General features: G+C 40.4%; 2 protein-coding genes across 2 annotated transcripts; one reads left to right on the top strand and one right to left on the bottom strand.

Annotated features, from left to right (window-relative positions):
* Positions 1–134: 134 nt before the first annotated feature.
* Positions 135–2,943, bottom strand: si:ch211-266i6.3 (uncharacterized). Its single transcript, XM_006788705.2, has 7 exons — positions 2,776–2,943; positions 2,421–2,501; positions 1,637–2,322; positions 1,232–1,547; positions 1,078–1,138; positions 724–1,000; positions 135–623 (listed from the first exon to the last, which is right to left on the bottom strand). Exons 2-7 carry the CDS (start codon positions 2,460–2,462, stop codon positions 359–361), a joined length of 1,647 nt encoding a protein of 548 aa, XP_006788768.2. The 5' UTR covers positions 2,463–2,501; positions 2,776–2,943; the 3' UTR covers positions 135–358.
* Positions 2,944–3,816: 873 nt separating this feature from the next.
* On the top strand, positions 3,817–10,748 carry thap12a (THAP domain containing 12a). Its single transcript, XM_006788704.3, has 5 exons — positions 3,817–3,995; positions 4,802–4,919; positions 5,201–5,299; positions 8,471–8,507; positions 8,637–10,748. The coding sequence occupies exons 1-5, from the start codon at positions 3,910–3,912 to the stop codon at positions 10,451–10,453; spliced, it is 2,157 nt and encodes a 718-aa protein (XP_006788767.2). The 5' UTR covers positions 3,817–3,909; the 3' UTR covers positions 10,454–10,748.
* The last annotated feature ends 1,087 nt before the right edge of the window (positions 10,749–11,835 follow it).

Below are 11,835 nucleotides of genomic sequence, written 5' to 3'. Positions count from 1 at the left end.
CAGTGAACAACAGCCAATTAGCTGCCAGGATGTAGGGTTACTTAATCATAATTTTAACTCTTGCCCACTTCATAGATGGAAGACAGTTTCAATTTATTACATAGGTTCTATAAAAAGATGCACTCAAGACTTCATTTTTTAAAGACAACTTCAGAACGTGTTTAATTGTCATAAAGTGTTAACTTTAGAAAAGTTAGTATTCAAGGAAACAAAGCAGGACAGCATGAACATAAATACAGTAAAATATTTCATATTAGGACAATTCAATATTAAAATCATCTTTAAAGTGTCAATTAGGTTGAGTAGCAAGCATTGCTGATTACACCCCCCCTTAGAAATAGTACAAATATAGGTTTCTTTAGAGGCTGGACTCGTCCGGGAGGTCTGCGATGATTGCAGTGTTCTTTCTGTAGATGTAGGCGTTAGGATTATCATCCAGCTTCACCAGCTCAGCCAGCGATGACACGCAGGGATCGTGATCGACGAGCATCTTGGGCAGCTGGCTGGATTTGTTGTGGATGCGGGAGGAGCGGCGCACAGGTGTCAGAAACTTGAGGTCATTAATGTTGCTCTTTCTCCTGGATGCACTCGTGCCGACCTCGCCTTCAATTGTTTTTCTGACACTGAAATGTTGAGAGAATCATTTAGTAAGAGTTAAGAACGAAGTGGCTCAAATAATCAAGTAACTGAACAGATTTGCTAAGAGGAAGTTGACCGGCTCACCTTTGCAAGTATGGCGTTGTTTTCACGCTGTATTTGATCACTGATGCATCTTCCATCTCTGGAGTAGTCTCGATCACGTCGTCATCATCATCATCATCATCATCACTTTCTACATAATCCATCTCCACTTTCTGATCATCACTTTCTTCTGCTTCATCCTTCACCTGCTTACCAGCATCCTCCGGCATGTCAATCTTCAGTTCCTCCGCTTTACATTCATTTATAGGCTTGCTGTCCTCCATTTCACTGTTGCACTTATCTGTCAAACCTGTGAGTTCTTATCAACACAAATGACAAATATGTAAACAAAGGCATCAGATATTTAAAGAAATGACATAATGCTGATTATTTTACCATCGCTACATCTCGATGGCGTTTCCATGGCCTCCAAGGCATCACAGAGATTCACAACAATCTATAAAACAAAGGGAGGAGATCTTTGATGTTCAATATTATACATTTTAATCGAGCTAATTAGAAGATGAAACCATGCTCCATTTCTGCTTACATCATCCACTCTGTCTTGTGACTCAGACAGATCCCCATCAGAATTTTCTAGGTCTAGTGTAGTGTTCATGATCACTGGAGTTTGGCTGGATGCTGTTGGTCCTGCCCTCTGAGTATCTCCACAAGAAACAGTGCCTACAGCAGTGTCAGCGTTGTACATTTCGAGTCTTGGCTCAGGCATGTGGCGTGCAGCAGGCTGAGATGGAAGTTTGACGACAGGTTTTGTAGAAACTTTGGTTTTGGAGGGCTTTGCTGTCGGCATGGCTGGTCTCTTGAGAGCCTTACCCTTTGAAGCCAGCCACTCAGCCAGTTTTGCTCTGTAGAAAGCACATTAAAAAATTACGTCTTTTACTTTTTATTTTATTGTAATACCGCAAACATCGCATGCTTGTGTGGAACATCTTACTTTCTCTCTTCTGCAGTCTCCATAGTAAATCTGTATTGACTGATAGTGTTTGAGGCAAGAGGCTTGCTGACCTTCTTGTCAGGTTCTGAAATCTGTGTCTTTGGGTTGTGAGTCCCACCTGCCTTGGTGGGAGCCACAGTAGTGTTTCTAGAGCCAGCAGTGGTTAGTGTTGCTGGTACGATTCTTGCAGGCGGGCGAGCAGAGGAGAATCCAACAGGATGACGACTGCTGGCAGCAGGCTTGGAAACCTGAGCAGGTCCATCAGACACCGACTTGGACCTCACTGGTGCAGGTTTTTGAGTACCATGTCTCTGCATCTCAGCAGCAGATTTGGACCTTCTTCTTGCCATTTTTCCAGGCCTTTGGTTCTCAGTTTTCAGTGCTGATGGGTTAGGATCCATTATACCTGCACTTGCCTTCCAAATAGACCCAATTTTTGACTGGACAATCTTTCCTTTATACATTCCTAGAGCATTCCTTGATAACGACACAGCAGCTGGTGCCGGTTTCTGGGCCTCAGGCACTGACCTAGTGTCAGTTTGTTTAGCCTTAGCTCTAAGGGGCTGACTCTTTGGTAGGGTCTGCTGTTTTGGGCCATTTTTCAGTTGGAATGGCACAACAGATGTTTTCTCTCTTTTTATAATTAACTTTCTTTCAGGTGCAGGCTGGGCATTTTCCTTGTTTGCCTGTTACAAAACAACAACAACAACAACAACATTACATCATGATATCTGCTAAATTCAAGATGGGCTTTCAAAAAAAATGTCATGTTATGTCAGCTTACTTTCTTACTGATGTGGTTCCGTCTTGAAACTGCAACTTCCATTGTGTAGCCCGTCAAAAGTGCTTAAATTAGTCAGGAATGCTGGAATGTGAGCAAAGCAAGGAATACACTGCGTGATTAGTTATTAATATCATCTTGCACGTGAAGTGCTCGAAATTCAATCATTTAGTAAAAGCTAAGAACTTAAATTTCACTTTACGTGTTGAATACGCATATGCAGTACTCTGTCGTAAATTAAGGTGAGCTAGCTAAGCTAGCTATAACGTTAAAGAATACAAGTTGGACATAATAAAAATTTGCCGTTAGTCTCCGATAGTGGGCTAAAGTAATGTTTATATATGAAACACTGACTTACCCCTTCGTTATAATCTTCCAAGAAACCCCTCCACCTCAGCCCCACAGCTCAATCTGAGGGAAAAACACGGCTCGTTTTGCTTCTTCAGGATTTGACTTGGCGCTGCAGCGCTCCAATTGGTCACCTCGGTATCGCGAGAAACCAAAACCAACCAATAAAATATCTCCAAACTAAGCGCGAGAACAACAGATAACGTCATTCTTCCAGCCCTTAGGTTTGAATCCCCCCTACTGTTTAAATGTTTGAACCCAAATAAAATTCCTGTAATACCGGTCCGTGCTGACCGATACACACCCAACGTTGCCCTTAAAAAAAGAAGTCGAGACAGTTAAACACCAGCTGTCAGGAAATAGAGTTGGAACAAACGAATACACGAGAGTGTGATTTATGAAAGCCTCTACTGTATTAAGCGGTGCTTTTATGTCAGTATTCACAAGCCTTTAACTTTGTTTTCTGCACAAGTACATAAAAGCAAATTATCTTTTTAAAATAAGCATAACAGCCAATGACTGTGTGTGATATATTAATATTACGGATCCCACGCCTCAGCACAAACACAAGATACATTTGGGATTATGCCTCGGCATGTTTGAAAAGACCGCTGAGGATTATGGGACAGAAAAGAAACGCGCGCTCATCTGATGCACGTTATTTTCCAAGTCAAGCTACTCATGTGCTAGAATAACAGCCTTCAGAATAAAGTCGCATGAGCACGTGAATTATAACGGCATATATTGCATACCGAGGCGGCAATTTGTAATTTTATCCATGCATTTGTTATTTGTTTGCTTATATGTGTCGCGTTCTAGGCATTTTTATTAGGTCTATTTAAATTCATAAACCTTTTTTGTGCGTAAGCTAGAAATATAGAGTAGTTTTAAAAAAGCCTTGAAAACTGTAAAGAAGTACAGTAGTTTTTGAGTTAATAAGGAACAAAATCGTTTTCTTAAAAATACTAAAATTATTTTATAAAATTATATAAAATTATTACCCAGTTAGCCCGAAATATTTTATTTTGAAAGCACAACTCGGAAGCTCTTTTATGCTTCCGCTATTGACGTTAGCAGTTCTTTTGCTACCCTCTGAAAATAAAACGATTTTTATAAAAAGGGTTTCTTTCGTAAAATATATAGAATGCAAAATCACTGCGCTGTGCCGAACTGTCCCAGTGGCAAATCTGACCCTCAGCCCCTCTTCCGGTTCCCGAATGATGCAGAAAGGTAACTGATGTTAGCATCGCAAGCAGTAACCCCAAGCTAGCAAGAAGTGAGACTTTGTTATAGAGGAAACTATGGCACGCTTTTTGCAACCTTTGCATTTAGCTATTTAGTACCGTTTTTATTCAAAAGCATTTGGTAGTAAAAATGTTCGTAGGTTTACGTTTTTGCATATTGCTAAGCACATCTGGAAGATCACGGTTTGTCATAACAGTTTGGTAAAAATAGTGTTACAAGATTTAAGCAGGGTGGGAAATAAAGTTTTAAAAATGTAAATATCAACGAGTCACTGGCAGTTAGGTATTCAAACTCACCGGCCAATCCTTGTAAATCTTTAATTAGTGTCTGAACTCTACCAGCAGCTTCTTTAGTTTGTGAGACATATAGTCTCACACAGAAGTATCATGCAGTATTCTGTGTAGAGCATGTTGGTTCACTTAGTATATAATAAAGAACTAATTGCCGATCTCCTGCACCGTTCCTCGAGAATACACAAAACTATAACGTTGAATTTGTTATTTCCAGCTTTTGAAAATTGCCTTGTTTGATCTACATGCACTGAAGCTTCTGTGTGCATTCATAGCTTTCATATTCAAAACATTGTAAAAGCATCTCTTGTAAGACTATACTTCTAACCCAACCTAGCAATTGTTTCCAAATTTAAAAAAAAATCTCTCTGTTTTTCAACATTGTATATTCAGTCAGTCTCTGTATCATTTTAATATCTGCACATGAGGATCTTGTTTAATTAGTATACGAACGTCACCAGTACTGTTGACGTTTGTCTACAATTTGGTTCCTTGTTTCAGGTCCAAGAAGTGGGCTGAAAAATGCCAGAGGCCAGACCTCATTGACAGATCACCAGAGCACCTGTACAGATACTACAGAGTTTGTGGGAAACATTTTGAAACGTCTTTTTTTGACAGTGTAAGTACTATTGGTCCAAATTGTCCGTATTACAAGAAACAGTGGAGTTTTCAGTCCTTATATAAAATCTGAAAAAATAAATTGGGGTGTAAGTTTATTTTTGTTGTAGTTCAGGTTTTACCTCATTAACATTTGTTAGGGTGGCTGTAACTCAGGAGGTAGAGCAGGTCACCTACTGATCGGAAGGTTAGTGGTTTTATCCTCGGCTCCTCCAGTCTGCATGTCAAGTATCCTTGGGCAAGATACTAACCCCAAGTTGCTCGAATGTGTTTTGGTTACAGGATGCTCAGAGTACAGTGCTGAAGGATGATTCCATACCAACTGCTTTTGATATGTCAAGCCAACCTCAGAATGGACAGGCGAAGCACACTAAACCGACGGTGGGTTAAATTAATCAGAAGTGTTCAGGGATTCCCATCAGGGATGCGAATCCCTGATAAAGTCAGACATTTTTAATTATCGATGATCTATTCTGGTTTTGCAGTATTTGCAGGTTTTGATATAGAGCATACTGAAAACTAAACGAGCAAACCATCTTGGTGGATGGGAGGATAAATAGAGGAATTTTTGTGACAGAAATGCTTAACAAAAGCAAAATGAATGCAGTTACATGGGGCACGTGACATTTAGTGTGTGTCAGCACAAAAAGAGAGGAAGAGGAAAAGCAGTCATTCTGTGCTCTCACAAAGTGAGAGAGGCACTTTATGTTTGCATATAAGGGGTGAAGATAATAGTAGCCATTGCATGTTATACAAACCAAAAAGAATGAACAACTACTGTATTTTTAACACAACGTGGTTCAAAAGATAGTCAACAGTTCTTGTATGGAGCAATAAGAGTGAGCAACACAGCTCCAAAATTATATCACAATATTTTCATCCTTCTTTTCCACTGAACTACTGTCAGTGATGACAGACTGCCTAGTTTGTAGTGTGAGTCTACTGACACACGGCCCCAACAGCACCGTTATAGTGCAATAATAAAGACACAGGAGTATATCCAGTGACAAATGTAAGCGTAGGCAGTTTTTTTGCTACACATTTTAAGTAGAAAATAACTGCGTGACACTTAAACAGTAACTAAAGTAAACGTCTAACTCTTCAGGAGCCTGAACAATATTGTAACACAATAAAACTGGAAAATATTGGGATTAGGATGCTGTATCTGGGGCTGAGCTTTTTAACCAGCTGCTTAAAGCCCTGCATGTCCAGCATTTAACTGCAACAGTAGTTTCCATGAGCCTTTTGGTCCTCCTGTCCTATGGAGTGTACCTCTCTTGTGCTCCAGCAGTGCTCGGTGGAGTCATTTGTATATGATGGTGTGTTTTTTACCCAAGTGGTGAAACACCTTGTTGCCTCCACCTCTAGCAATACACATTTTTCAAAGTGCTGTGCTTTGTTTGTAGTGAATGGTCAACAGAGGCTGACAGCAGCTCTCAGACATGTCTGCGCTTGTCTCGTGGTTGCACAGTATGAAATGTAAACGCATGGCAGTGTTATAGCAATGAAGTCGAAAAATGACTTTTTTTATATATCACCAAAAAAATTATACCAGCATTACACAAATGAAGACTTTATTCATGTGTAACATTATGTCTTTAAAATTGAGGAAAGATACAGATACCTTTATTCATAATTAAACATCTGGATCTTGTAGTAAGAGGGTCTTTTTATTATTATTCTTTGGTAGTAAGTAGGGCGGGGCAAATAATAATAAGTCAATCAAAACCAACATCTGAAACCTCTAATTGACACATTCCCACCCATGTTGGTATTTTGGTGATATTTATATGCTATATATTTTAAAATCTGTTAATACTAGAGGTGGGAATCACCATACATCCCACGATACGATATTATTGCAATTTTTTTAAAATATTTTGCGATATTCAGATTCTGTACATAAAGGTAAACTTTATCAATATTCATTTTATCTAATATCAAAGTCTCACACTCAGTCTTTCTCTCATTTCAGTTTTATTGTTGACAAACTGAACGGTTTGTATTACAGTCTAGTCCAACTTAACTGAATCAACCATCTGGTACAATTATAGCTATTCTGAACTATGCAGTTCATGAAAACTATGCAGCCCCTTCAGCAACTGAAGAATTTGAAAGTAAATTAAAGCAAAATATAATTTTACATTAAATCAAAAAGTTTTAAACTTAATTAAAATAAAACATGTCTTAAATTAAAATAAGTAAACTGTCATGTTTATTGCCTCCATAAAAAAGTTAAACACATTTGGACAGTGAAGGAATGTCAGGATTCTTGCTCAGAAAAAGGATCAACATGCTCTGAAGTCAGAGCACAAAAACCTTTTTTGTAACAAAATATCGATTTCTGCTGTCCCTGTATCGATACATTATTAGCAAACAAAATATCACGATATTGATTTTTTCCCCCACCCCTAGTTAATACTCCCCTCAGTATGTACTGTCCCCTTTAAAACAGAGTACTTAACTGACTGCCCAACTTGAGGAGCTTGTGCCAAATAAAAAGCAGTGCCTGTTATTCAGACATGTTTTTGGCTTTAGTGACGATAACACCAAACAAAAAGAAGGAAACAAAACACTTGCAGCACAATTATATTACAGAAGTCTCCCAGCTTTAGTAGAGTAAGCTATTCACAGTAGAAACCTAGTGAACTACAAGGAAAGAGAGCGTGCATGTTGATGTGTTGATGATTTTGGGGCGATCGTGGCTCAAGAGTTGGGAGTTCGTCTTGTAATCGGAAGGTTGCTGGTTCGAGCCCCAGCTTGAACAGTCTTGGTCGTTGTGTCCTTGGGCAAGACACTTCACCCGTTGCCTACTGGTGGTGGTCAGAGGGCCCGGTGGCGCCAGTGTCCGGCAGCCTCGCCTCTGTCAGTGCGCCCAGGGTGGCCATGGCTACAATGTAGCTTCATCACCAGTGTGTGAATGTGTGGATGACTGGATGTGTAAAGTGCTTTGGGGTCCTTAGGGACTAGTAAGGCGCTATACAAATACAGGCCATTTATAATATTGCACTGTGGTGTGGCTAAACAGAGTATGATCAACAGCACAGTGATTCCTGACACACATGAAAATGTCTTCCTTTGTGGATAAAAGCAAGGCCCAAAGCCCCGAACTGAACCCTCCTGAATATTTGTGGACTATAGTAGTAAAAGACAGCTCCATGCCAGGAAACCAACCAGTTCTGCCAAGAGTGATCAAATATTCTACCAGAACTATCCTAGAGGCTTGTTAATGACTACCAAAGGCATGTGGTCAAGGTGAAACTTGCTATTTAATGAAATATGCCCAATTTCAAACCTGTGTGAATTAAAGAAAATTCAAAAGAAATTCAAAGTTCTGCACCAAATTCTTGTATTTTCGGAATTCATTACAGATGTATGCTGTAATGAATTACTCTCTTATTCGTCTTAGGAAAAGGACACTTTAAAGGAATTATTAAAAGCCTAAAATCACCATAACAATCATGCATGTTTGTAAACTTCTGACCACATGTGTATATTATGATTGTATCTCAGTGGTATTTATTAACTCCATTTTTATATCTTTTTTGGTAGACCAAAGACAATGAAATGGAAAGTAAGGGAAGGAAGAGTAAGTAGAAACATCAACACGCACACAGATATTTATTAATGAAAAATGGAAGTATAAACATCCCACAGGCTCATTTGTTACAAGAGGAGTTATTGAGTTTTCCTTCAAGCGTTTCCTTTTCTTTTTCAGAAATGAAAAACTCTCAAGCAGCAACAGCTAAGGAAGACATCCCGACGTTATCAGAGGAAGAAGAATACAAAGAGTATCTGAAGTCATTATTTGAAGTCCTTCTCCTGCTGGGAGAGCAAAGCATTCCTCCTATGGGGCCTGCTAATAATAAGGACCAAGGCCTTGGGTCCAGCAGCTTTCAGGCATTGCTAGATAATCGCATCATGTGTGGCGATGAAGTCCTAAAGAAGAGGTACGATGACAACAAGGAGTGCTGCTCCACCGAACAGCTGAATCAGCTGATTGAGGTGTGTGAGAAGTTCGTCCGCAGTAAGCTTGTGGAGGAAATTAAACAAAGCAGTTTTTTCTCGTTACTCACTGGTGATCCAGTGAAGATCTCGGGAGAATGGCAGCTCCCTGTCTTTGTTCGCTACGTGGACGAGTCTAACTTTCAGAGGGAAAGGTTTGTCGGATTCTTGAGCTTCGAAGGAGATAGAGATATCCTTGCAGAGAAACTGCTGTCTGAAATGACTGACAAATGGGGGTTAGATATGGAAAGGTGTAGAGGACAAGCTCACTCCTGCTCAGGGACGCATTTTAATCAAATAAAAATATTGGCTGCCAAACTAATGGAGATGCATCCGAGGGCTGTGCTCACACTGAGCTCCGGTCAGTCCTTGAACATGTCGCTGGCCAGTGGGATGGCTTCGTCGGGGGTTCAGCTCGTCATGTTTACCTTTAAGAAGATTGAGTCTTTTTTCGGTCAGTCAGCGTTACTGCAGCTGGAGCTCGAGAACGCAATTTCGATTTTCTACCCTGACAACGAGGAGAAAGCCAACGACCTGAAAGAGATCTGTCGCACCGGATGGACCGGAAGAAATGATGCGTTTGAAGTGGCAGTGGATATCCTGGAGGCGCTGCTACTCTGTATAGACAGCGTGCATGACAATGAAGATATGAAATGGAGTGATCAAGTCTCACAAAACGCTTTAGAGATTTCAAAAGCACTGACCGACTTTGAGTTCGTGATGGCGTTGGTTGTTCTGAAAAACGTGATGACGCTCACCCAAGCCTTTGGGAAAAATATACAAGGGAACGCAACAGAAACCCATTCAGCTGCAGTCAGTTTAAAAGCTGTGTTGCATTCTCTGAAAGAGGTGTCTGACAACATCGACGTGTATCACGAATTCTGGAACGATGAGGCTCTTACCATAGCTGCAACCATGGAAATTTCAGCGAAGCTTCCTCGGTCGTTCTTGAGGAAGCATCAGGCAGAATGTGGATCCATGCGGCCAGAGAGTTACTACAAGGAACACCTGTCTGTGCCTGTGGTGAATCACACCATCCGAGAAATGAATCGGCTCTTCTGTGAAGACCACCTGAAGCTTCTCAGGTGTCTGTCGCTGATCCCTGCTGTCATAGAGCAGCACAAATCCACAGAGCCCGAAGAGGTGAACGTGCAGGCTTTTAATAATGACATCCCAAATGCAGGAACCCTTTCTGCAGAGTTGCACTGTTGGTGGGTTAAATGGAACAAAAAGGGGAAAGGTGAGACTTTTCCCTCCAGCCTCCATGAAACACTGCAGCTGGCTGACGTCAAGTTCTTCCCAAACATGCTGGCGGTCTTCAGACTGATCGGTGTCCTGCCTGCTTTGGCTTTAGAGGACAACTGCAACGTGGCATACAAGCGCTTCACAATGTACATGGAGAACACGCCTGACAGATTTAAGTCCAAAAGCCTTGCTCTTTTGAACATTAACTATGATGTTAAGTTTGATCTGGATTCATTGGCTGATACCTACATGAAGACATACCCTGAGGTGCAGCAGGAGTCGTAGTCGGGAATCACGCCCAGCGGAGCAGAGACAGGTGTTAGATACTTCCTAACACATACAAGCGTCGCTGTGCTGGCTCCAGAAACTGAAGAAAAAATGACAAGTTCACCATCTTGTTTTGCCGATGACGGCGCTCCATTTACAGGAAAACGGCCTCCTCTGCTGCAGCGTGGCTGCTTGGTGAACGTTGAGTGCAGCCCTGAACTCTGTTTAGGTTTTGTTTTTGTTTTCTTACACGTTTCCATAATTTGGATGCATTTTCTTTGTTGAAAAAAAATAAAATAAAGCCATAAAATTATTCCGACGAGTGATTTCTTGCTTGAACATATCCCCTTTTACTGTGGACATTTAAATCAGCAGAAGAAGAATTTTGGCATAGTTCTTTATCGCCTTCTTCTAAATCAGTGGTTCTTAACCTGGGTTCGATCGAACCCTAGGGGTTCGGTGAGTCGGTCCCAGGGGTTTGGGCAGAGCCTCCGCCGTGACATGCACGGCTCTTTTTGTGCACCAGTAAAAAAACATATCTACGTCTTGAATTGGAAAAAAATCACATTTTATTTTTCACTAAAGAGGGGTTCAGTGAATTCGCATATGAAACTGGTGGGGTTCGGTACCTCCAACAAGGTTAAGAACCACTGTTCTAAATAAACCCAGTGTTCACTCCATAATAATTTAACATCAGTGACTCTTTTATAGCCAAACAACTTGCTGGAGTGCCTATAGAATTGTATATATAACCTAAAAGAAGACAATTAGGTCAATTACATGCTATGTTCATTGTAAATATTACTTATAAGGGTAAAAAGCCAGTAAAGTATACTTAACGTGAGCCATAGTCATCAAATCTGCTGCTGTCTAACTGAGCTGTGTCCTCAGAAGTCTGGACTCTTGAGTGTACTTGCCAAAGAGGAACTAGCGAGCATGCAAGGACAAACTCTGCACTTTAAACTGACAAACGCAGATTGAAAAGAAACAACTCCCAGCCAATTCAAAGGCTGATTACTTTGATGGCTAAGGTCGAAGGATAGAATTAATTCATGATGCAGCACAGAAACAATTGAGTAATTAAAAATGTAAATTATTAGATATGTCAAATTTGTATTAATTCTTATTTTGGAAAACTATTCATAAATGATTTATTTCCACATTTTATTTAATGAATTGTCTGGTGTTTCACAGACAGGAGGTAAATCACTGAAATGAAAGAAACAGTCAAATGTGCTCAAAGAAAAGGAAGCGCCAAGTCAAATTCAAAGAGTGTTCAGTTAGAACAAGAAAAGTACGACACCTGTGCTTAATGTTTGTGTAATGACATTTTATTGAACTGTACCAGTAGCTGATGCATACGGAGGATTTTAACGACGCCATGCCAAAAGTTGTGAATG

Source organism: Neolamprologus brichardi, chromosome 10 (genome assembly GCF_056152115.1).
Source record: "Neolamprologus brichardi isolate AB-2024 chromosome 10, ASM5615211v1, whole genome shotgun sequence".
Lineage (NCBI taxonomy): Eukaryota > Metazoa > Chordata > Actinopteri > Cichliformes > Cichlidae > Neolamprologus > Neolamprologus brichardi.
The sequence above is the reverse complement of the archived record's forward strand: the minus strand, read 5'-3'. Positions and strand labels throughout refer to the sequence as shown.